This window comes from Mycteria americana, chromosome 11 (assembly GCF_035582795.1).
Source record: "Mycteria americana isolate JAX WOST 10 ecotype Jacksonville Zoo and Gardens chromosome 11, USCA_MyAme_1.0, whole genome shotgun sequence".
In the NCBI taxonomy this organism is placed as follows: domain Eukaryota; kingdom Metazoa; phylum Chordata; class Aves; order Ciconiiformes; family Ciconiidae; genus Mycteria; species Mycteria americana.
Window position 1 is genome coordinate 18502579 of NC_134375.1, and position 24330 is coordinate 18526908.

The 24330-nt window shown below is 52.8% G+C and overlaps 1 protein-coding gene across 21 annotated transcripts in view; it reads left to right on the top strand.

Annotated features, from left to right (window-relative positions):
• The first annotated feature begins 8188 nt into the window (after window positions 1-8188).
• Window positions 8189-24330, top strand: part of CADPS (calcium dependent secretion activator) — a 225587-nt gene continuing 209445 nt past the window's right edge. For all 21 annotated transcript variants that reach the window (XM_075513724.1, XM_075513725.1, XM_075513723.1 and 18 more), the window contains exon 1: window positions 8189-8560. In XM_075513724.1, coding sequence (XP_075369839.1) covers window positions 8189-8560 — 372 coding nt within the window. The remainder of the gene's footprint in view (window positions 8561-24330) is intronic.

A 24330-nucleotide genomic window follows, 5' to 3' on the forward strand; every position in this document is an offset into this window, starting at 1 on the left:
CACTCAGCCAGAGCATAATTGCTACAAATCGATTGCTAACTTCTCCGGGTGCTTTCCTGAAATGTGAGGACCAGTTGAAAAACTACCACAAGAAACTTAAAAACAAGTAAATAGATGCACCTTGACTTGCAATGACTCCAGGGATGGCAATCAGGCACTGAATGGCAGCAGCAATCCAGCCCAGGTTTTGTAGGAACCCTGTGTGTGCTGGAATAGATCAGCTGCAATTATTTCCAGGCTCTGGGCTAGCGGAGTAGGGTGCATTTAATAAATCTCCCGTGGTCCTCCTATCTGCAATTAATTATAGACGCCTTGAAAGCTGGGAGCCAGCACTGATTGGGCAGCAAAATATTGCTACAGTCCTCTCAGTAGTGTTTGGAAAAGGATTTTGGTGCTGAACCTGACACGGATGTGATGCTGCCCGTCTGGCCAGAAAGCGGAGATAAACAGCTCGCTTGTGTATTTTGCTGAGTAGCCACAGACACCGAGTCTGCCCTCTTTCAGGGCCTGCTGGGTCAGGCTAATTTGGTGTTATTTATTTTAACACGTAGTGTAATAAACCCTAGGAAGAGGCTGCAAAGACCAGAGCCAGCGCCAGGGCCAAGCGCATCTCCGATGGCGAGCGGGCTCTGCCCAAGCCCAGGGGAGGAGCGCAGGGGGGCAGGGGGCCCAGGGCACGCAGCATGTTTCCCACCGTGCTGTGGTTACATTTCCCCCCCTCCTGCCCTGTGTCTTCAAAGAAGGCAATTCAACCTCTCCTCTGCTGCCGCCCTGACGTGCCTCTCATCGTGCATCGCCCCTTCTCTCCCTGCAGCGTTCGCTCTCCCGGTGCCTTGGAGCGATAGCAGGCGCCTGGGAGAAACGCACGAGGTGGATCATCACAAGCATCAGCCTCAAGGCACAGGAGCCACCAAGGCTGATGTGCTGCCTGCCTCCTTCCCGCGGGAGGGCCGTGGGAGGCCGAGGGCTGGGGAGCAGCAGCATTGCCTCCGGAGGCCAGGGCTGCTTCAAACCCAGCCACCAGCACCCCCCACACAGCTGCAGCTGCGGCGTGTCTAAATCCAGTTACAGGGTGGAATAAGCACTCCTACTTCAGCACACGCGGCTATTTCTGACTCGGGAGCCTGGCTGCTGTGGGAGCTCGCATTTCCCTGCAGATGCTAATCAGGTCTGGAGAGCAGTGCCCGGCACCTGCAAGGCGGGGAGAGGTGAGGGAAAACAACGGCTCAACAGACTTTTTTGAGGGACTGACATGCTTTCCCAAAGCATCTTCAAGCACACTACCCAGAAATAGATTAGGAGGTGACCTCATTGCAAGCCCCAGTTTCCCGGCGGCACGGGCGGCGTGGGGCACTCCATCTCCCCGGCAGCAACGCTCTGCCAGTCCCCAGCGGGCCGCTGCCGCCGAGCAGGACACAGATAACCCGTCCCACCACGGAGGAGAGACTGACCCTCGACCAACTGGAAGCTGCCCTCTGAGATGGCGCTTTGCTGAAGAAAGGAAACTTTCTTGCCCAAGTTGTAATTCAGGGAGCCCTGAGCTGCAAGTACTCTGTGTGCAGGGCGGGGAGGAGGCTGAGCAAGTGCGACAGCACCGGGAGGAGAAATGCTGAGGTGCAGCAGCGGCACCCCGGCTCTTGCACCGTCCACAGCTGCAGCGGCTGGGTCTCCTGTGGGGCCTCCCTTCCCCATCCCACGCTTCCCCGATGCCGAGGGGTTAACCAAGGCCAGCAGCCCTCGCTGGCCCCTGCTTTGCTCCTGGTGCAGCCCTGATGCAGCCCGGATCCCAATGTAAATATTAGCTGAGCGTGCGTGAACACGTGAAAAGAGCACCGTTTTAAGCCATTCTGTTTGGAAGACACAGCAATCTATATAACGCTGTTACCAAGAAACAAGGATTGTTTTCTGTGCTATTTTAGGAGACAGTGAAACACATGGAGCCTAGGACACACCAGGATTTCTATTTCCCCTCCGTAAATTAGTGTTATTACCAAGCGGCAGTGTTGCACAGTGGCACTCTGCAGCCAGACTCTGTTCATGCCCAAAAGAAAGGATGTGTTGCTCGACCCTGCCCATTCACACGCTCCCGTTACCCCGTGTCGTAACTGCTGTTCTTTAATCTGCCTGGATGCAAGGTGCAAAGTGTCCGGCCCCTCGCAGCGTGTGTCCAAGGACATCACAGCGAGTCCTCGGGAGAAGGTACCATTTACTCGGCACTACTTGTTACACAGCCTAAGCCAGGCTGGCCCTCGGCAGCTCCTCTGCTTCCTCATTCAGTTGCTGCTGAAATTTCTCGTTTTTATGACCTGGAAGATATTTTTAAGTAGACTCTTTGCCACTTACTTTGTCTCATTTTTTTTCCCTTCCCTTGTCGCCTGCTACTGTACAAAATTCAGACTTGTATTGCAAAATTGCTTTTCCAAAACGAGAGGTACAGCTGAGCAAACACTTATTTCACATTTTGACGGCACGTTGCCAAAGGGCCGGGGTTGCGGTGAGTAACAGCCAGAAGAACAAATGATCACAGATGTTGGACTCCTATACGCGCCGAGAGCAGCAGCCAGCAGGCAATGTGTGATTCCCGGGTGGCTGGCACCGGGCGGCACCGTGCCCACCTCTACATCACCCGAAATCAGGAGCGGCTCTCCAGTCGGTCTCAAAGCGAGGGTGAGCTCATGCCCCTGCAGACCCCTCCAGCATTTTCAGATCTGTCCCCAGCATACTGCAGGTATAAGGCAAATCATCCCTGGCTCATTTAACCAACACCATCCGAGCTGGGCTAGGGACAGGAGCTAGCGGGTGCGGTAGGTGACCGGCGGGGAGAAGCAGTGAGTGCCCCAGCACCAGCAGCCTGCGCGCTCGCCTCGCTTTCCGAATCTCATGTTCAGTGCAAGCGATTTTCCGTGGCCACAAGGGATCTCAGGGGAGGCTGAACAGCACAAGAGATGCGCTTTGCTCTCTCTTTTCCCTTCCAGGCTGTCCCTGCGACTCGCTGCCATCGGTGTACATAGATTTTACAAAGGCACTAATTGCTTCCAGCTTTCATAAATATTCTGATTTAGGCCTTTAACAAGGATTAATAAAAAGAGTGCAGGTTTGTTTGTTTTTCATGCAAATGTGAGCCTCCCTGTGGGAGCTATTCAGTTAAGCTCTCCCAAATGGCTGCTTTAAATGGAGTTTACTCTTTCTGAGGGTTTCTTCCAAACCATTGGGTCCTGCCAGCCTGCTTTCAAAGGCAGCGCTGCGGCACCCGGTGCCACGTACACAGGCACTCTCTTTCCAAAGCAAGGGCCTCTGCTTCAGCTCTGCTCTTCTTTACAGTCATTTCCACAAATCATTATCTACACTGATTTCCCCCGTCTAATGGAATAAATGGAGAGGAATAAGAATGCTACAGCAGTGATTTTTTTCTAATATCAGCAGGTTCTTCCCTATAACGCCGTACAAAATGGAAACAAATTTGAAACATTTCACAAAATACTTTTAATATTCTTCAACCGACGCTGCTTCCCATATCTGAGGCCACCTGAGATCTCCTTTACGCAGCTGCGTGGCCCCAGCCAGGAGAGGTGAGAAGCATTACGCCGTCCACGAGGACGGCGCAGGCGCTGGTGCGTATTTGCTGCTCCTTGTTTGTCGTGTAAACACGAGCAGGCACGGAGGTCGAGCATTACCGCACGGCGTGCATTGCCTCTTACTGGAACCCGCAAGAGAGCTGGCAATGCAGGCACTTTGGATCTCATTCGGTAATTATTCTGGAAAGTGTTTTAGAAGAAGCAATTAATTCGCGATGCTGGGAACAAATAGGTAGAGGCAGATTTTTTGAAACCTCCTGGAGCCTGCTCCGAAGTGATAAGCTAGAAAGGGCCGTGGATTTTGCAGCTATGTTGCATATTGAAAACAAACTGCCCAACATTATGCATCCTTTTAACCCAAACAGCCTCTGTTTTAGTATCCGGAGCAAACAGCAATATACACCAATATAATACCAAAAATCACTTAGCTAATGCTCTCATTTGTCTACATTTACCCACTCATAAAGGGTAATTACACAATTACCCACCATGAAATATTACCACTGGAAGTTATGCACACATAATTTTCGTGATTGCTCCACTCGTGCTGCTTCCCTTCCTGCATGATGCCGGACAGTCGTGCCCGTTGCGCGGCTGCTTTGCTGGCTCACCCAGCTATGTTTCAGACCATCTTTCCTTCTGCAAAATTCAGGGTTCACATGCCGTTCATGTTTTTAACAAGGCACTATTCCTTGGGATGTTTCAACACCACGGAAGCCCTCGGCTCCTGCCAAAAGTGCCACAAAGACGGGTGCAGGAAGGCTAACACTGAAAGCTATTGAAAATCCTACTCCTCTTGGTGTTGTCAGAGAGGGTCTTTCCTGCAGCTGGAGATGCTGTAATAGTGCTGCTTTGCAGTAGGGTGCAAACAACTGTAAGCGGGAGATGTTTTAGAGGGAACTGGTTACATCTCTCTGGACCAAAATGGCATTTGGAAACAGAAAGCAAGAGGCCTGAGACTTTTTGACCTTGTTCTTTCCTTTACTCAGGAAAAAGCATTAATGGTGTAACTGTGTGTTCAGACATAACCCCTGGGAAAACACGGCCGTGTGAACTAAGGAAAGAGAAAGTGTCGGTCACTCTGAGGGCGATGTGTCCCTGCTTCTCCGGACCAGCAGCACTTCCAGATGAACCTTCACTAATCTGTGCCTGGATGTCTAGTCAGGCCCTTTCAAGCATATCCAATTTCAAAGTTCTCCAGTGAGCAAAATCTCACCCACTAAAGGATAAATATAATTCTGAAAGCTCCTAAAGAAGAACACATTTTTTTGGGTGGTTGTATGTATCTATTTTGCATCAATTAATTTAAGAAATCTTTTCTGACAATCTGTCAGAAAAGTCAATCTGTCTCTATAGATAGATACGCAATGTCTGTGATGTTCCTACCAGCAAAAGTTGCTTGTCATCCCCAGCTGCCTTCCTCTAGCGAATCCACCTCTGCAGAGTTACCTAAACAGTTCAGAGCAATCACCACTGAAAGAAAACCTTTCATAAAAAATGGCCCAATTTTCCTCTGAACATCTTAATTTTGTTGCCGTCACGTCTGGGACAGGGAAGGCGGAGAGCTGCAGCTTGCGAACATCTACCTTCTCAGCTATGAGGGAGAGCACCTGCAGCCTCACGTCGCAGAAAGAAATTTCTCCCTTCTCCAGTACAATAAATGGCATTTCTTTCTTGAAAACCCCAAAGGCAAAGGCTTCTCCTCTGTTGTGGGATTACCTATAGATAATATCATTACAGGCATTGATGTGATCGATTCTGGTTTTTTTGCCTCCGCAGTTGGCACAACTGGACTCAGTGCAATGAGTTTTTCTGATGGATAATATGAAAACAGCATCAATTTTAAAAAACTCAAAAGAGACTTCAAAAAAACAAGAGAACTTTGCTGAGGAAGAGGTCTTTGAGACGTTCCCATCACCCTTGGGGTAGTCATCCTTACATTAGTCACGGTAGGGGCCGTGTGCCAGGCAAAATGGCACTAGGAGGTGCTGTACGACCTGTCCCCATCGCAAGGGACTGGCAGCACAACCACACGACTGCCCCTTGGGCAAGGAGGGGTAGTTCCATCACAGCAATGATATCACGGTACTTTTATTTGTTTGGGGAGATAATAAATAGGGAAGCATGAAGTGAAATGATACTAAGGAAGGCTGAGAGGGGCTGAAAAACCTTTTCCTAACCTCAGCTTGGACCAGCCTCTGTATCCCAACACCACTCTGTGTGTCCTGTCCTTTCCCAGACGGACGGGAAGATGCAGACATAGGAAAACGCCCCAAGCCGCCAGCCATCCTCGCCAGCACTGCCACTCGCACGGCAAGCCGCCCGCCAGCACCAGCACCGTGTGCTCGGTTCACGCTGTTTATCCCTGAATGCCAGCCGGGCTGCGGGTTGTCCCGGTACGATACTGGGGTGGCTTGTGCCGGCTTTCATCAGCCCGTGGGTTGGATCGACAGTCCTGGCGGGAGCTCCTGAGAAACTGGGCAATAAAGGATCGTTTCTGGAGGTGGTCTCAGGTGAAAGCAGTAGCCGGGCAGAGCAAGCTGTGTGGCTGTTCCAGCTTTAGACATCTCCAGTCTGATGTGCAGTATTTATTTGACTTGCCGACTGTGCCGTTGCAGAAAATGCAGTGTTGATTTCCAAGAGTTGCCAGAGTGATGCAAACAAGAAGGGGGAAAGTTATTCCTGCCTGGTGTGAAGGTGGAACAGGGCTGGAGCTGTGTCTGCCCGGTGTGCCGGTGCGTGTCAGCACCCAGCACTTGTAGGAGCCCATCCACACCCAATGGGGTCCAGGGCTCCCCTGCATCTCCCCTTGCAGGGGGACAGAGAGGGCTTGGGGCTGTGCAGAGGGCAGCGGTTGTGTCTTGCAGAGCTCACCCTGACGTCCTGGGCAGGACACCCTCCTGGGCGCTGGTCTCAAGAAGACTGAGCCACGGGTGTCCCCGTGCAATGCCAGGCGTGCGAGGCTCCGAATCCCAGCCTTTCGAAACAGGATTCCCACCAGGGAGCACAGGGAAAACTTTGCTTGCAGGAACTTGACACCTTTGCTTTTCCCTGCAGAGAGCTCAGCATCCCCAGGACTTCCCGCACCCCAGGCAGGACACACACCGTGGCATGCACAGCCTCAGGGCTGCAGCCAGCCACTGGCCCCCCCTGTGCTGCCGGTGTCCCCGCGGGAGAAGGGGCTCCCATGGCGGTGGCAGTGAGCCCGGCCAGCCAGCCCGGCTGTTCCTGCACGCAGCCCCGCGGGGCGTGCGGGGTGGCACAGCTCCAGCAGGTAAGGCTAACAGAAACGGGGAAAGCCATTTTTCCCCCTCTGTGCTAATTTTTCAGTTGCTTCTCATGGCTTTTGGAAGTGCAGGGCCCTAAAGTTTTTCCAGACTCATCTGCTACGCTGAGCTTTTAATTAGAAGTAGGCAAGGAGCTCAGAAAACCCAGCTGATGTGAAAATCCCAAAACACGTGGTCTGAAGCAGCACCCGTCTCCCCTCCCGTGAGCTAATCTCACAGCCCCGTCACCAGGAATCGATGTTTACCTATTCTCCCCAAAAGTGAAACAAGTATTTATTAACATGTATAACAGGTGACAGGTATTCTGACATTTACAAAAGAAGCACTGCTAATTGAGCAGAAAAAACCAAACCTTGAAAACACTCACCCACCCACCACAAATACACAAATACGCGCAAATGAAGTCTCAATCCGATCTGCAAATCACCGAAAATTAAAATATTGAACACACACAAGCACACACACACGATGTCTTCACTGATTCATCCCTCAGAACTGCTCCTGAAGTCCTTGGCTCGCTCCAGGTAATCTTCGAAGCAGAACACCACGGTATCGTTACACATGTAATAATTAGTGACTGGGGTGAAATATTTATTAGCAGTATCGCTTTTCAATTAAGATTTTTAGCTGTGTCGAGGTGCAAGAAGAGCCGCTTGGCAGAGAGCAAACTTGCCCAGAGCCTCAAGTCTGCACGGACTCGTGTGGCTCACGTGGCTGCGGGGACACAGCGGTGCCTGCGTGGGGCTGTGGGGACGCTGAGAGGCAGCCGCGTCTGTGGGGACACCGCGGGCACAGCGCTACCTGTGTGTGGCTGCGGGGACGCCGAGGACACAACGGCATCTGTGGGGACACCGAGCACACAGCGGTGCCTGCGTGGGGCTGCGGGGACACCGAGCACACCACGGCGTCTGTGTGGGGCTGCGCGGACACCGAGGACACAGCGGGGCCCCGCCGGGAGCCCAGCCGGGCGCCGGCCCGACGCTCCGCAGCCCGCGGCCCTCCTGAGGCGACGGCCATGGCGGCGCCCCCGGCGCGGCCGCGCCCCGCCGGCCCCCAGCGGGCATGCGCGGCGGGGCCGCTCTCTGGCGCCGGCTGCCTCCCGCGCCCCCCGCCGTGCAGCACCGCGGCCAGCGCCCGCGCGCACGGGGCGGGGCGGGGCGAGGGCGGGGCGGGGCGGCGCGGGGGCGCGCGCGGGCGCGGCGGCGAGCGGAGCCGGAGCCGGAGCCGGAGCCGGGGGCAGAGCCGGAGCCGGAGCCGGGCAGAGCCGAGCGGAGCCAGCGCAGCCCAGAGCCGGCCCGGCCCCGGCCGAGCCCAGCCGCCGCCGCGATGCTGGACCCGTCGTCCAGCGAGGAGGAGTCGGAGGAGCTGGTGGAGGAGGAGAGCGGGAAGGAGCCGCTGGCGCCCGCCGCGGCGCGGCTCTCGCCCAGCCGCCCCGGCGAGGGCCCGGGCGGCGGCGGCGGTGCCGGCGGTGGCGGTGGCGGGGGGCTGCAGCCGGGCGGGCGCGGCGGCGGCGCGGCGCGGCCCGCCAGCCCCAGCCCCTCGGTGGCCAGCGAGAAGGAGAAGGACGAGCTGGAGCGGCTGCAGCGGGAGGAGGAGGAGAGGAAGAGGAAGCTGCAGCTCTACGTCTTCGTCATGCGCTGCATCGCCTACCCCTTCAACGCCAAGCAGCCCACCGACATGGCCCGCCGGCAGCAGAAGGTACCGCCGGGCGGGCTGCCCTGCCCTGCCCTGCCCTGCCCGCTCCTGCCTGCGCGGCCAGGCCCGGCCTCCCCTGCCCGCGCCCCCATCACCCACCCCGGCTGCTCCCTGCCTGCCCTGTCCTCCTACCCCCTGGCAGCAGCCAGCCTGCCTGCCTACCCCCAGCCCGCTCCCCTGACTGCCCTTCTGTCCCCTGCTTACCTACCCCCCTGCACGCTCCCCGAATACCCTCCTGCGCGCATCCCTGCCTGCTCCCCTGCCTCTCCTCCTGCCCCCTGCCTCCGTCCCGCTCCCCGTGCTGGTGCTCCCCAGGCCCGCAGCTGCCCGGCCACCCCAAGGGCAATCGTGGCACAGGGCACCTTGGGCCCGCATGGGTGGGGTTTGCTGGCAGCATCCCCGTCCCGGGGCGCGGGGAAGCCCCCAGCCACCCCTCCGTGCTGCTCCGCGCCATGGTCTCCTGCACGGAGCCGGCGTGCTGACATATGGCATTGCTCCTAGTTACGCAACATCGGGATTCGGGAAGTTTGGGATGTTGGCCATCTAAAGGTTGTCAAAAGGACAGAAATGGGTTACACTGCTGGAAAACACCAGGCGCATGCCCTTGCCTCCTGCAAAGGGACTCTGCAACTCCATGCTCACTGCAAAGTTTACTTAACTGGGAGTGCCGGCACTGACTTGGGGAGTTACCGAGTCTCATTTCAACTTCTTGCAAGTGTTTATGCACGGCGAGCTCCCTGATGCTGGCTTCCCAGCAAAACGTGGCAGCAGAGCTTTGTGATGAAGTTGCTGCCACGATCCTGACTCTTCCTCCCCGAGTGCGTCACCGCGGCAGGGCCGCACACTGCTCCAGGCAGAGGCTGGGCAGAAGCCCCTCACCTGGGCTCCCCATCCCAAGGAGCCGTCTTGGAGCTTGTCTCTCCGCTGAGGCATGAGCTCGTGGGCCAGGACAGAAATTAAGTTTCTCTGGGATGCGGACACCAGTGCCTTTCAGTCAAATGCAGCCAACTTTTTCCCTGTGGCAGCCAGACTTAGGTCCATGATGGGATGTAGCTCTCTGGAATGGCTGGCCGACTTTTTTCCCTGTTTTCAGTTTTCTTGGACTGCAGTTTTAGCCTTGATACCGTTCTGTGTTCACAAATGACCTTTACAAATCAGGCAGACTCCTGGATGTATTGATGCAAACGACATTCAGTTCTGCTACACCACAGGACTATTATTAGTCATTGCAACATACGGAGGTAGGAAAGTGTATCCGTACTGCATGTAGTTTAAAGGCAATATAGGACAATCTGGTGTTGCTGGAAGGTTGAATGATCTGCTTTGTTTGCTGAGCAGAGTGCATAGCTGAAGATATAGCTAGTTTTGGAGATTTTTTAATATATATTTTTGCCTACAACCCTTTTCTAGCAGACTGTGGGTTTTCAAAGTCGTCTTGGCTTTTGTTTCCTGTGCAACTTCTTTGTGTTAGAAAAAGAGGATGGAATTTAAGTAATCGCTAGTTTTGCAGAAATTAAAACAAACAAACAAGTCCTGCAACTGTTTCTTACATAAAAGTGAACTGAGACTGAAAAGGAGTTTTTCCAAAGGAGCAGGCAGCGTCTTAGCGGTCCGGAGAAGAGTGGCTGGGAAGAAGGGCGATTCATAGTCCCTGAAATCAAAATACTGCACTGTGAAGGGACAGGAAGAGGGGAGGGAAAGAGAAAAGGGGGGGGAGTAAAGTACAGGTGAAACAAAGAAATGAGGAGTAATGAGAAAAATTATAAACTGGCAGTAATACTGGAGGGAATGGGGAAGTTACATAGGATCTTGGGAGGAAATAATCCATTCTGTGTGAAATGAAGAATGTAGGGAAATGCGTCTGGCTTATTTATACAAATAGCTGAAATAGGTGTGTCTCGGGGGCTTACCATCTCCCCTCAAACTTAGCAGTGAGATGGAACTGGGAAAGCTAAATTTAACTTGACAACACATGTCAAATTGAATTCACCCTTTTAAAGGTGAATTCATTCTGGGTTTTCGTCTTCTGTATATCCCTATATTCAGTTGTCATGCAGGTTCCTGGGAGTAAATCCTTGCCCTTTTTCCTTAGCCAAGACTCCTATTAAAGTCAATTAAAGGAATGCCAGAGCCCAGAGTTCGTTGCTATACTCCATGTGCTCCTCTGCTTTCCTCATGCATCCCTCTGGGAAAGCCCACCCTTCCTTGGCTGGCTCAGGGGGGACCAAAGGGTGAAGGTGTGGGACTTGTTCCCTCTTGGGCACCGAGCTTCTGTCATGGTGGCTCTGCCAGGTTGAATGGTCTCTGTGGGGACTTTGTGTATTGGTGGGCCTTCACTAACGATGGAAATACCAGATGCTCCAAGACTCGTCAAGGTGGAGCAAATGCATTTTGGATTTGCTTTCCCTCCTCAGGCAAAAGGTGGGAGAAAACCAGGTTTTGGTCCTGCTCTGGTGGGAGCTGTTGCCTCAGTTTCCCCATCAGCAGGGTGGGGGATAAACTGCTTCTTTCTCCATGTGTCATTTGCCTCTCCACCCTCACAGCCTGCCATTTGCAAGGGAAAGGCTTCATCCTGGGAGAAATGGGAAGCGGAAAACCCCCAAGCGTTGTGCTTTGCAGTCCCCACGCTGCACGGGGCCGGTGCGCAGGACTGCGCTCTGCCTCTCCTGTCGGTGCCGGATGGAGAGGCTGCGGAGGGAGGTGCTTGATCCACTGCACGCGTGGGCACCCTGGGGATGTGAGGGCCTGACTCTGCCGATCTGCCCGCTGCGGCAGCCGCCCGCCGGCGGGACGCCTGGGAGCCCCGCTGGGGCTCTGCCGAGGCAGGGACGCCGCAGCTCCCCGTGGGAGGCGTGGGGACCGGCCACAGACCCCACGCCTGCGTCGGGCAGGTGCCGAGCAGCTACCGCAGAGGTGCTTCGGTGGAGCTGTGCGGCAGCGAGGGCTGGTGACCTGTCCCCAGCCCCACTCAGCAGGTTCTGCCCGGCGCTGGAAGAAGGAGGAGGATGAGGTCTGGCTTCACCTGGCCCACCGCCCTCCCCTGTAGCACCGGAGATGCTGCCACCCCCGAGCACAGCCCAAGCAGGGTGACCATGGCTTTGCAGGTGAGGTGGCGAGGCTGTTGCCCTGCAGAGCAGTTGCCTGGCTGGGTTGCCTGGTAAGACCCAGCCCATCTCCACAGGAGGACCATAGGGCCTGAGATGGGCTGCATACCGTGCAGCCCCTGCCAAGCTCCCAGAGCCTGGGCTCCTTCTGTAGCTTCATCTTCTTCTTTGCAATTTTCTCAGAAAAGAATGCAATTGATTTTGTTGCAGTCGCAGCACTGAAGTTCTTGCCTGGGCTGAAGATCCCTGCGGTACGTCCCCTGAGGTGTGTAATCCTCCCTCCTTGATCCTGCAGTGCTGCTGTATCAGAGCTGGCCAGTACCTGAGCCCCGGGGGCTGCACGTTACCGTGGTGTGATGCACAGGCACCGCGGGTACCGGTTATGTAGCAGCGTGCCTATGTGTAGTGCTCCCGAGCTGGAAAATGCAGCCTGGTGTTTTACAGCACTCGTGAGCCGCCGTGGAATAAAGGGAAGTGTGTACTTAAGGTACTGTTGCAACGGAAAGATAATTACATGTGGTTTGATAAATTATAATGTATATGAGAGCAAAGAGAGCAGTGGAAATGTGTGAATGGACATAGCTGGGTGTATACTGCACGTGGGCGTGACAGCATTGCTTGTTTATACCAGTAACAAACTTTGTTTCAGATTTCAAGATGAATTCAAGCAAATGCCACTCAGCGCTGGTATTTTTCTGATCCTGACACTCAAGAAATTTCACCAACAGAGTAAAAACTGTTTTTTAGATCAGTGTGTTCAAGCCTATACCTCTGCTTCAGATTTATCTCGATGTTTATGTGGTAAGGCTTCACTTGAGTAGCTACACATCCGTGATGTCCACCTGTAAGTTCCTTTATTTACATCTCACTAGCATTGTTTCCTAAGGAAAAAAAAAAAAAGGCTTATTGGATACCTGCCTGGGCTGTCCTACTTCCTGCTTGGATTTCTTTTTTTAAGCCACTTTTTTTAAGCCAGACACATTTGACAGGCAGACAGTGGTCTGCAAGATACTGGTCCCTTAAAAGCTTGGTGAAAACAGGGAGATCTGTATTTATCCCCAGGTGGGAGGAAGGTGGCAGCGTGCGGGCAGCCCTTACCAGAATCTGAGCAAAAGACCTACTGAATGTGTGGCCCAGGAGGAAAAGCTCCCGTCAGAGCTTACACCTTGCCAGACACCAAAGGCTCCAGCGTCGCGATGCAGCTCAGGAGGAAGGCGGCTTTGCCAGCTCTGTTGCTCTCAGAACAACGTGTTTTAGTACCGCAGATGGCACTTAGCTTGGAAATTGCTTGCCCAGGATTTATGTAGTCTTTTCTCTAGCTCACGCTGACTTGTTGGAAGTAGAGTTGAGACGACTGGCCGTACTCTGTGTCTCTCCCCGCTTGAGCCCAACTGTCTGAAGCCTTTGGGAGGGGAGCTCAGCCGGCAGCCTGGGGAGGTCAGGCAATGTGTATGTCTCTGTCGTGATGCAGACCAAGCACCCTTGGATGGGGTTATACCTCTTGCTAAATACCTCCAAAACACAGCAGCCAAAAGGCACAGCGCAACCCAGGAGTCAGCATTTGCTCATTCAAAATAGCATAAACTGGGAGATCTTCTCCAGATTATCACCAGCCCCTTGAAAATGCTCCTTGGGAAATGGGCAGCAGGAAGAAGTCATTAGGAGATAAAACGTGGAGAGCATGTTAGCTCAGGCATCCCTGCAGTCGTGGTTGCCATCACCTGTTTTCCATCTGTTTTTCCTCCCCCCAGAACAAGGGAGCAGGCAGGCAGCACGTGGGAGAGTAAAGCAGTTCCCAGTGGGATAAATGTGGGATGAAAAAAGTTCCAGCTTAGTTGCAGATTACCGAAGCTACTCCTGGGAGAAGTGGCTTATGATTTGGGTCCTTGTGTAAGCCTGTGGGATGACGTCGGGCGCATTAGCAAAATTCTCTGTCAAATTCAGCAAAGTGCTTAAGCTTGTGCTTTGTTGAATGGTGATTGATCTAAGCATGGTGCTTAATGCAGAACAGGTGTGAGGGATCAGAAACTCTGTTAAATTGGTTACGATACATCTTAAAATATCAAATTTCTGCCATTTTGGCATGCATGCAGATGCTACAACAGTTAGGAATATAGTAAAGCTAGTGCAGCCTTCCAAATAATCACATACTTCTTCCCTGTCATGGATTGGGTTGTTACTCTCATGCCATATTTACACAAGTTCTCTCTTAAAACCACCAACACATTGTTCTCCAACACATTGTTCTTCTGGGACAGACCATGACTCAGGTGGCGTTGGGACTTGTTTTAGCAGCTTTCTGCTGGAGGAACTGTGATTTTATGGTCAAATTCTCCCCTGCTGGCCCCAAGAAACCTTTGGAGGTGTGGTTTTCTCAGCTCTGCAGGAGAGGAGAGGTAAAGATGATGCTCTGCTTGTTTTCTGTCTGTTCCTCGGTCGCTCTCTAGGGCTGTTGAAGAAGGGGATGCGAGGTCCAGGCACGTCTCAAGCGTGCTGGACCCCATGCACAGCTCTGTAGTTGCAGCAAAGCTTGCAAGGTAATTATTAGCGCTATGCCCATAAAAACCTGGAAGAGTAGTTAGGGGCTGCCTTCGCCACTTGGCTGGCCCAGTGTGGGCATTGGCCACTGCCACCATCAAATGAGAGCTCTGTGTGTGGCTGGGCTCTTGGCTCGGGCTGTCCCCAGGTCAGCCCTGTGCTAACCCTGCAGTGAAGACGAGCCTGCCCGCCTTTCGCTGCTGCTTGGAGAGCATTGCCGTGGGCAAGAAGGTCTGGCACATCTGAGACGCGGTGTTCCTCAGCAGTGTGGAGTGCAGAACGTGATCGTTGTGCTCAAATTGTCTGGAATCTGCAGAAAACGGTTATTTTCAGTTAAAACACTTATCATTTATTTTGCCAGGGCCTTATCTTAATTTAATTCTAGCAGATATTAAATATTTGTCATACTTTGGCTATTTATATACTTGCAGCTTATTGGATTGGGAAGCAGGTAATTAAATAGGCTGTGAGCTTGGTCTTTGGCTGTTGTAAAACTTTGCAGTTCCTGATCCATAGCCTGACCGTTCAATTATTGCGGGTGGCACCTCTCGGGCCAGAGATGATGTGAACTAAGAGTGGAGAAGACTCATCAGATCGTGCAGCTCCGACCCCTGCTAAAGCCCGTCGTTTCCAAAGGGTGTTATTTATGGCCTTGCTTTGCATAGTCTAGACGCTCTCCCTGAAGCACTTCGCCTTTTGCACAACTTGTAATTTCTTCTGCTGAATGATGAGTCACTCGTTCTCCATTCACCTAAGTGGGAAGCGGTCAGCAAGTCATTTCCCTATGTAATTTTTTGTTAGCTGGAGAAGTATTTAATTTGTCTTTAGTGTGGTTTGGCAGAAAGAACCCAGCCATCACAACACTGCTACTAGCAGTGAATGCATGCAAACCCTGTACAGCTAACACTGATGCTTTAGTCCAGGGGGGTACAAGGTACACACCCTATTTCTATTTAATTATGTAAACCTGATTAATATGTTAAGACCAATCAATATAGTATAATCCATAAAGCTGTTGCTTGGTTGGTGTCGATGTGAATTCAGCTAGTGACTTCAGCAGCACCAGGGTTTCACCAACAAAGTGATCTCTAGGAACCACGTATATTTTAGTGTGTCTTTAGAAACTAAGACTAATTAAAACAGTAGAGTTCCCTTAAAAGAGCAGATGAGGGCACCTTCCCTGGTGGTGAGCAGGTCCTCTCCGTTTGTCACCCAGGAGGATGGGTGGCTCCTCAGAGGTCTTCTCTTCCCAGAAACAGAGCATGGTGAGGTGCAAGGGAAGGTGACACCTCGCTCCCCAGCTCTCGGACAGCGCGGTGCAGGCGCGGGAGGACAAGCAGAGATCATCTCCTCGCCTTGGCCGCTCCACACAGCAGGTGGTACCGCCAGCTCCCAGCGGGTCAGAATTGGGCCACCCTTCACGTAGGGCATGCTTTGAGGTCCAGCAGCAGCGTCCAGCTGTGTCTTCATGAGGGTGGGAGAGGGGAGATGCAAGAGATGGCAGGTTCCTGGGGAGTTTCCCTGTGTTGTTACCTTGTAAGTACTGAAAAAAATACATGGAGCATCCTAACCTGGCGCATGCTTTGGAAGAAGTTATTTGCGGGTACAGGATACTTGGGGTGCCTTGACGGGGTTTTCTTCTGGATTGGGTGGGCATCATTCTTAAAACCAGATGTAAGTGCAGTTGCTGAGTGTTTGATGTGAACGTGTGAAATTGTTGTTTGAAAAGGTGCTTTTAGTGATAATATTTGGTATTGTTTGTCTATGATTCAGGCTGATAGTCAGATGTTTTCTAGCATTTAAACACCTGAGTCAAAATGTCATGCAAACGTTTATTCAGCTTGGGGTAAGCGATGCCGTGTTTGTAGTTGTCATAGTTCAAAACCTGTCGCTCTACCTCACAGTCAGGTTGGGAGCTTGGACTTCCAGTAGCGTGAGGTATATAATGGCCCTTGCCAGGGCGTTAGTACAGGCCACCTCCAGCCTGGAGGGACTGGAAAACTGCCCTGACACACAACTCAATGACTTGACCCATGTGCTTCAGCAGAGTGTGTGACCACGACCACTCAAGTGCTGAGCGTCTGCCCATACCCATGAAGAAACTTAATGAAATCCAGGTCTACTCATGTTTTTCCTAGCCCAAAGGGTGGGATTTTTTTAAATGATGGTGCTGCGGTGTTTATCTTTGGGGCCTGGAGATGTGGTGGCAGATCTTGAAGGAACCTCACTGACTTTGGCAGGACTTTGGGCTGATGCCACAGTGCAGTTGTACAAATACCCTGGCAAACAGGGCTGCCTGCTAATGTCCAGCAGTGGCCTTTTGTGTGTGCTAAATTAGGGTGACGTTCACCCAAGGGCAGGACACTCTTTGTCTTCAGAATATGATGAGACAGGCTTCAGGTCTACCTTTGTCTGCAGGCCCCCTGTTTCCATCTCCAGCTCCCTTTTTGGGTGGGATTTAGATTCACACTTGATGATTTACAATGAGCGCTGGGTATGAACTGGATCTGATCCTGTACAAGCATGGAGCACAGTAACCCCGTCCCTGCAAGCCCATCACCTGCTGTTTGTCTTAAACCTGGGGTAGGATCTTGTTGGGGGGGAAAAATCAATAAACTTTTTGGCAGTGGAAGAGAAGCACTTGTTTTGGATGTTGTCATTGCCTAATGTACTTCTGCAGGGGAAAGAAGCCCTGCATCCAGAGCAGCCGCAGCACCGTGGCACGCGCAGGCTCAGCTCGGTTGGTCCCTCGGAGCAGGGCTCGAAGGAGGCGGTTTGGCTCCCAATTGCCTGTCTGGTGCAGGGGAGGAAAGTAATAGGGAATAAAGGCCAATTTCCAGACTCACACCCTGAGGAACTACTGATAGGAGAAGCTATTTGTTAAGAAATATCTTATTGAAACAGTCTCACACATTGCCTTGTGAATAGCATCAGCGGTGTCTGCTATAGCATCTGAATTTGATACCGAGCGCCTGCTGAGCTGGGGAGGATGGCGCTGGGAGTTTGCGGATCCTGTAAGTTTGTAGTAACCACTGATGTTTATTAGTTGCCATGCGTGTTTGCAGTCGATGAAGTGTGCGGGGCACGCCGACTCCTGTAGGAAGAGATTCTCCCTTTGCTGGCGAATCTATCACGTTACCAGTCCAGACGATGCTAAGTAGGCAATGCCCTAAGATACAGAAGGGTGTGTGTTGGGGTGCAGGATTTTACCATCCTAAGCACCCCAACATGCAGCTGCAACATGGTAAGATCCTGCACCCCAACACACAGCCTTCTCCACCTCCATATCCTCCTTTCCGTGGAGCTGCTCGAGGATGGGTGGCGATTGCCTCTTTCAGGAGGGATGCGAGCATGGCCGCTCGCACGCGTGTGCGTGTGCATGAGGGTCATTTCGGAGCCCAGGGAGGGTCAGAGCTGATCTATGGACTCTGTCTGGGAGCAGGAGGGGACAAGCTGCCTGGCTGGTGGCACCCTGGTGAGATAAAGGGACTTGGGTTTGATATTTGGCTGTCAGAGGGAATATGAACTGGTGCTCCTAGATACAGCCCCGTGCTCACTGGAGTGAAACATGATGTTAGTCCAACAAGGAAGCAGATTTGGGGTCAAAAACTTATTTTTTTCCTCCTATAGAGAGAATGCATTTTTCTGTACATGGCCTCACTGTCCCTTCTACCACCCATCTCGTTTCCAACTGGTGCTTTGCTTGGAAACAAACTCTTATCCCAAGGAGAGATTTGGGGGAGCCCTGTCCAGCCAGTTGGCCAAGTAAAACAAAATACTGCAAAGGCACTTTGGGAGGAGGTTTGTGGGCTCGCTCTGGCCGACCTTAGCGTGTGGCCGGTGCAGGTGACTGTGGAAGGGAGATGTTCCTCGGTGAGCAGCCGGCCCGTGTGCTGTTCAGTGCTCCCCTGGGATGTCCCTGCCTGGTCGGTGGGGGCCGGGAAGGAGAGGGGGTTCAGATGTTACGTTTTAGGCACAAAAAATATTGGATGATTTGGGAGCAATTAAGTGAAGCTGTTCAGAAGTTCTGTTGGGACCACTGTTGGTGCTGACGGGGGCTAGCTTTTGCAAGAAGGGGATTTCACTTTGCCTGGTACACTATGGGGAGGGTCAGCTGCTCTCACACCTCAGCAGCAGAGGATTTAGGCATTGCACGAGCAGAACATCAAGCAAAAGGCAAATTTCCTGTGAGATACCAAATATCCTTTCCTGGTTCAGCAAGAGGGCACAAATGCTTTGCATGTCGCACGTACCGAGTTTGCTTTTATTGCCTACACCCCTAGATTTTCCCTCCCTCCTAGCAGACTGCTCCCACCCTTCTTGCAACCAGAGACAACGGACTCATCGCTGCCTCGGAAGGAAGCTAATGGGGTGACGCAGCAGGAGCCAGCTGCTTTGCTACCTGCATGGTGACAATGCAAGGATGAAGGAAGGACACAGCCAGCACTTCTTCAGCCACGGGCAAGGCTGCGTGACCCGCCAGCAGCGCGTGCCGCAAAAACCAGCGCTGTGCCTCCCACCCCTGGCACCACAGACCACCCTCTGCCAGCGAGAACCTCTAGGCAGAAGCCATCTGCTGCTGTTATCTGGGGACGTGCAGCTGTCTGAGCTGCGCGGGGTTGTTTTTTGGTGCAAAGCCAAGAGCTAGCTGGAGTTAGGACTGCAGAGACTTTGTGTGTGCTCAGTCATTCGCGAGGGCAGAGCAGCTCCTGAGCGCGAATCGATGCCGATGCTCTGCGGTGGGAAGGAGCGGGGAGCTGGGAAGGGCACCAGGCCTGGCCGAGGGAGTTTGGAGCTGGGAAGTGACAGCTTTGCTCCTTCCCTTTCTCAGGCCTTGGTGCTTCAGTCTGCAAATTTTCCCCCTCCAGAAGGGTATCTGTGAAGGAGCCGGGGCAGGGAGGAGGGGTTGCTCACAGCTCTGAGGGGCAGCTGCGTTTTCATTCTCCCATTTGCTTTGCAGCAGGCATGGCCCAGGGCCCTGCAGAAATGGTGGGGAATAGTACTTTTCTAGCCTCTATCTGTCTCGAGAGAACTGATGTCCTCAAAAACTCGAGTTGATCATGCAATGGTGGTTTGGCCAGGGATCTGCCCGGTACCATTTCTGCTTGTTGACGTGTTCCCTGAACTTCAGTGGTGCCTTCTGCTCTTAAAGATGTCGGTCGTGATGCTGCAAAGACCCTGCCCCTACCTTCAGCTGGGGTCTCATGGGTTTTTATCTGCTCTGAGGGCTCCTTCTTCCCCAGGACCTCTCGTGGCACATTCCCCCACGGCCTGAGCCATGTGCCTGGCAGGGAGAGTGCCTCGCGGCCGTCGGTGCATTTGCTCCAGCCTAGCTGGGCTGGGCAGGGAATGACATCAGAGAGCTTGTTCTTTGAACAGCGAGCTAGCTGCTTGCACCGGCTACCGTGAGCCTGTACCGACGAGACACGGGCATCCCCTGAGGGCTTACACCAGCCCAGGGGAGAGGGTTACGTGTCTGAGGAGCAGCCGTGCTCCTCGCTGTGACGCAGGGCGAGCCCACCTGAGGCACAGGTAGGAAACGGAAAGAGCGTGCTGGTGGCAGCCTGAGGAGCATGCTCAAGTGGGCTTGGCATTTGAATTCCACTTTTAAACCTCTCTTTTTTTGCTTGCTGTTACAGGTGCATGTGTGCACGTGCTCATGCAAGGGTTATGAGCTTAGCAGGGCAGATCTCTGGGTGCTGGAGGGCAGCGTGGTTAGGGAGGCTCTCCATCAATGCACTGAGCTGCCCGGGCTCCAGTGCCATACATGTTGCTGGCTGGCATAAAATGCATGTTTCTTTCTAAGCCTATTTCACATCTCTACTGCTGAACTTTTGTTTGGAGTTCCTCAAGCTCAGACCTCTGTTGTAAGCCTCCGTTGTAAAGCTCCTGCTTGGTGCATATTTCATGCAGGAGGACGTGTGTGATAGAAATGCTTCCTGTAATCTCATCTCTCTGTAAGCTCTCTTCTCTCAGCTTCTATCTCACACCAGAATATTCCTGTCTGCGCAGAAGTCGCCCCAAAAGTGAATCAGATCCTGCTGAGCGGGACAGTCTTCCCACCACCTATTTATAGTGCGTGCAATTACCCTCCGTGCATCTCGGAACTCTAATTGCCTTTTTATTGCTGTTTAGCAGTGTGTTAAAGGTTTTTGAATGCTCATGCCTTGTTTTCTCATTAGCTCTATTTATTCCTCCTTTGGCTCCCTTCCTCAACCTCATCAAATTTAGCATCTTCTCCTTGCCTTCGGGGCCTTGGGCAGCTCTGCCATCTCTTACTTGTTCTCCCGTGTCCTTTCTCATGTTGCTGCTCCAGATGCCCTGTGTTCCCCGGTCTCGTTCCGACGCGCTGTCGGGGCCCATCTCCTGAAAGGGCTCTGTGCCCGCTGTGATGCCCTGCCAGCAGTCCTTTTGCTGGGCAGGGTGGCTCAGGCAAGATGCCTCGGTGTCTCCTAAGGCGGCTGCCTTGTGTCGGGCAGGGCTGGTTAGCACGGCAAAGCTGCCCGGGCAATTAGGGGCAGGTAGTGAACCGGGAATGGAGAGCAATGGGTAAGAGTCTGGAAGGGAGCCGATAATAGGGATTGGGAGTTGGTAAGCAAGGCGGGAGGCAGGTGCTGTGGCTTGAGGTCCCCTGCGTGGATTTGTTTTGCCAGGGTGGCCCAGGAGCTGCTGCATTGCCAGCGGTCCCGCGTGGCACAGCCCCGCTCTAAAGCCACAGTGTGTTGGGCTCGGGGCACTTACAACTGGTATCACTGGGATTGCATTTGTAGTGCTTCGTGTGTATCCTGCACCTGTTTTCACCTGATGGCCATGACAACGTTTCTGCTTGTACAGCGCCTGGCACCCTGCGTGGATAACTGGGAGCAAGCGGTAGCCTGGGTTTGTCTCATATAGTCTCTGAGTGCAAAGTCCTTTTCGATGTTATTTGCTTTACGTTTTAGCCTCGTTGTGTGGCATTTCCATAGCTTGAATTAATTTAATTATCCCCCGAGGTGCTTGCTTGCTCGCAGTTGTCCAGGACTTTATTGCCCTCCTCTTGTGTATTGAGGAGCCCACACAACTCTGAATCATCAGTAAATGTAATCACTGTGCTTGATGTTTGTTCTTCCAAGTCCATGATATATACAGTAAATGAAACTGGTCTTAATACCAATCTGTGCCTCCCCTTTGGGCACCTGTTACGTTCTAAAACGCTTCCTCGCTGTGTATGGCCCCGCCGCTCAATCCTAACAGCATTCATATTGACCGAAGAGATTAATATTTTATGTAAAATTGTATCAAAAGCTTTCTCACCCTATAGGTAATTTATGGCCAGAGCTTGCCCCCAGCAGCTTTAGCACGTCTGCTAAGCGCGGTGTCGGCTCGGCTCGGACTTGGTGACCGGGCCGAGGTAAGTAGCCTGCGACGCTCCGCAGGTCGCGGGCTGGGGACAGGCGCGCGCACCGCGCTGCCAGCCTGCGTCCCTGCCCGCGGCCAGCCTTCGCCTGCGGCCCCGGCGTACTTGAGACGTGGGCTGCGCAGCGCTGCCCGAGGCTGGCATCCTCACCGGGGGGCTCCAGCAGAGCGCGGCGTTCGTTAGTCAAAGAGCAAATTACTGAACTGGAAGGGGGACCGGAGCTCCCCGGTCTCGGAGGGGGTTTGCTGTTTCAGGTTCCATGCGCTCCTGGGTGAAAGCGGAGGCAGAGCTCGGCAGTTTGGGTGCTGGCTGGGGGCTTGGGTTTGGGCTAGGTTACAGGATCAGCTCCCTGCTCGCTTCTTCGCAAGCTCACGTGGTTCTCCAGATCTTTCTCAAGCTGCCATCAATAAAAAGGTGACGAAAATATTTCTCTTTCCTCCATAGAGCGCTGGAAGATGGTGAGAGCTTATGAGATGCTGAGTTAATTGCTCAGCACAGGACGTGTGGGTCCCCGGGAGCACTAGGGCTGGACCTGGTGAGAGCAGCCGTGCTGTAGCTCAGACACACGCAGACGCTGAGCGTCCACGGGCTGCCCCATCTGCGACTTGCTGTGTCCTCCGAGCAGCCTCTACAGCTGCTCCCTCTTATAATAAGACAGTTAATAGTCTTGCATAATTCATGCTTACAAGTTGTACGCGCTTGATAGTAAAAGGAGCCGATGTTTAATTTACGCACGTGGGCCTTCATATAGATCTTAACAACTCTATGCACAATAGCCGTGCATCCTTTCCTCCTTGCTGTTTGCATTTGGGAAGGTGGGCAGCAGGCTGCCCGGTGTTCCCATCCAGAGGGGCGTGCATGGCTTGCCCACAGCTCGCTCCTCTGTCATCTCCCAAGCTTGCCGCGGGTGCTGCCGTCCCTCAGGAGGGTGCAGCAGGGAGAATTGCACTGTAGTGCAGAAGCGAGACAGGAAAAATCTTCAGCCTTATAGCTCCACTTTTCTCTTTAATGCTCTCAAAAACCAACTGCTGCACAAAGGGAAGGCGGCCTGGAGCGCTGAGCCTGGTTTTTGCATTGCTGGGAGTCTGCGAAGCCAGGCTCTGCTCCAGACGGGTGCTCTCCGGATGCACACGCGTGTGCTCCGGCTGCCTTTGCTTAGGGCGCTCTTGGTGCCAGCCGCGGCCGAGTCCGAGGCTTCCAGATGTTTGTCCCATGGTGATGGCTGAGGCCTGCAGGGACAAACAAAATGGGAGCACCAAGGGAGGGGCTTTTAAACTAGCATAGCAGCTCAGCTGCCCCCCCTTTAAGCCCGTATGAGCAGGAGGAAAGTAAGAACCCCGATTCTTTCCTATCAGCCGAACGCACAAGATTCGGTGGCCAGCAAGAAGCAGATGGCTTGCTATTTCTGTGCCCTTTCGTTAGATTGCTGCAGGTCTGGGAGGGAGTTACAGCTGCTCCAGTAGTGTGGCAAATCGTCTCCATTTATCTTGCGGTGTTCTGCCTCGATGATGTCAGATGGTCTCTTTACATTGCGTATATATTCAGACTAAGCAAATCGCACTGTTTTTTCCATGAAAATTTAATGATGAAAGATGACACTGTAAGTGATTTTTTCTTTTTTTTTCTTTTTTTCTTTAACCAATTGTTTCATTTGCTGTATAACCCTCACGCTAATGGTAATAATCTTTCCTTGCTGTGGCTCAGGAGAACAGATGTGCCTTTTGAATTTATTTTTTTTTACCTAGACAGAATTTTTTTTTTTTTTTTTTTACAGCTCTGATTACTTGCTTTGCAATGCTGTGACCTATATTCAAGGTGAAACATATGATAAATATTTGCTTTGGGGAGGGAGGCACAACCATGTTTTTGAGAAGATTAAGGCCTGTCAGGCAGCAACCCTCATTTCAATTAGGCGTCAAAATGCAATTCATCCAGGCTGCAGAGTATGTGAAGGTGAGAGCAGAAAGGACTTTAATCCATTCTGAAATTAAGTTGAAATCCTCGTGTGCTTTAATTCTTCTTGGCCAATTATGCTGGCTAGGAATGGCGTGGGGATAAGTCAAAGTTGTGTAGGAAAACCTTCAATGATATTTTTGTTATGCGTTAAATGGCTTGCTGGCTGTACATAGTACTTGCTCGCTCAGAGGACTATCATCCCTCAAAGGACTATCATCCCTCAAATGATAGAAAAATGACCCTGAAAGTTGGAGCTGTAATGACGGCTCCCCTGATTCTAATAGCTTGATTATTATTTATTCATTTTTGCATGGGGTATTAGCAGGTAAGTGGTGTGTGAGCCAGGCTGCAGCGTGCCCAATGCAGGGGTGCAGGCTGCGCTTTTGGGTTAGCATCCCTGCGTCACGTCTGGGGGACACGTGGGGCCACGGTCTCCCCTCCGCCCCACCTGCGTCGCCCTGGGGAGCCCCAGCTGCTGGGGGTGCCGCGGTGGGTGCCCGGGGTACGCAGCGTGAGGCTGCGGGGCAGCTGCAGAGGGTGTCCCGTGCGCTAAGTGTTCCCTCTGCCTGGTGATGCTGCTGGCTCTACGCGTTTTGACCAGAAAAGCAACGATAACAACAAAACCCAAAAGGTTTTTAAGGCTGGTGTTGTGGAGGTGTATCCTGGTCTGGGCCTCCTGGCCAGCAGGGTTTCTCTAGGTTGCCTCTCGGTGCTTTTGATTAAATCGGCTTGCTTCATGGGGGGATCTTAAAAAAACAGGCACTTTCTCAAAGCAAGTA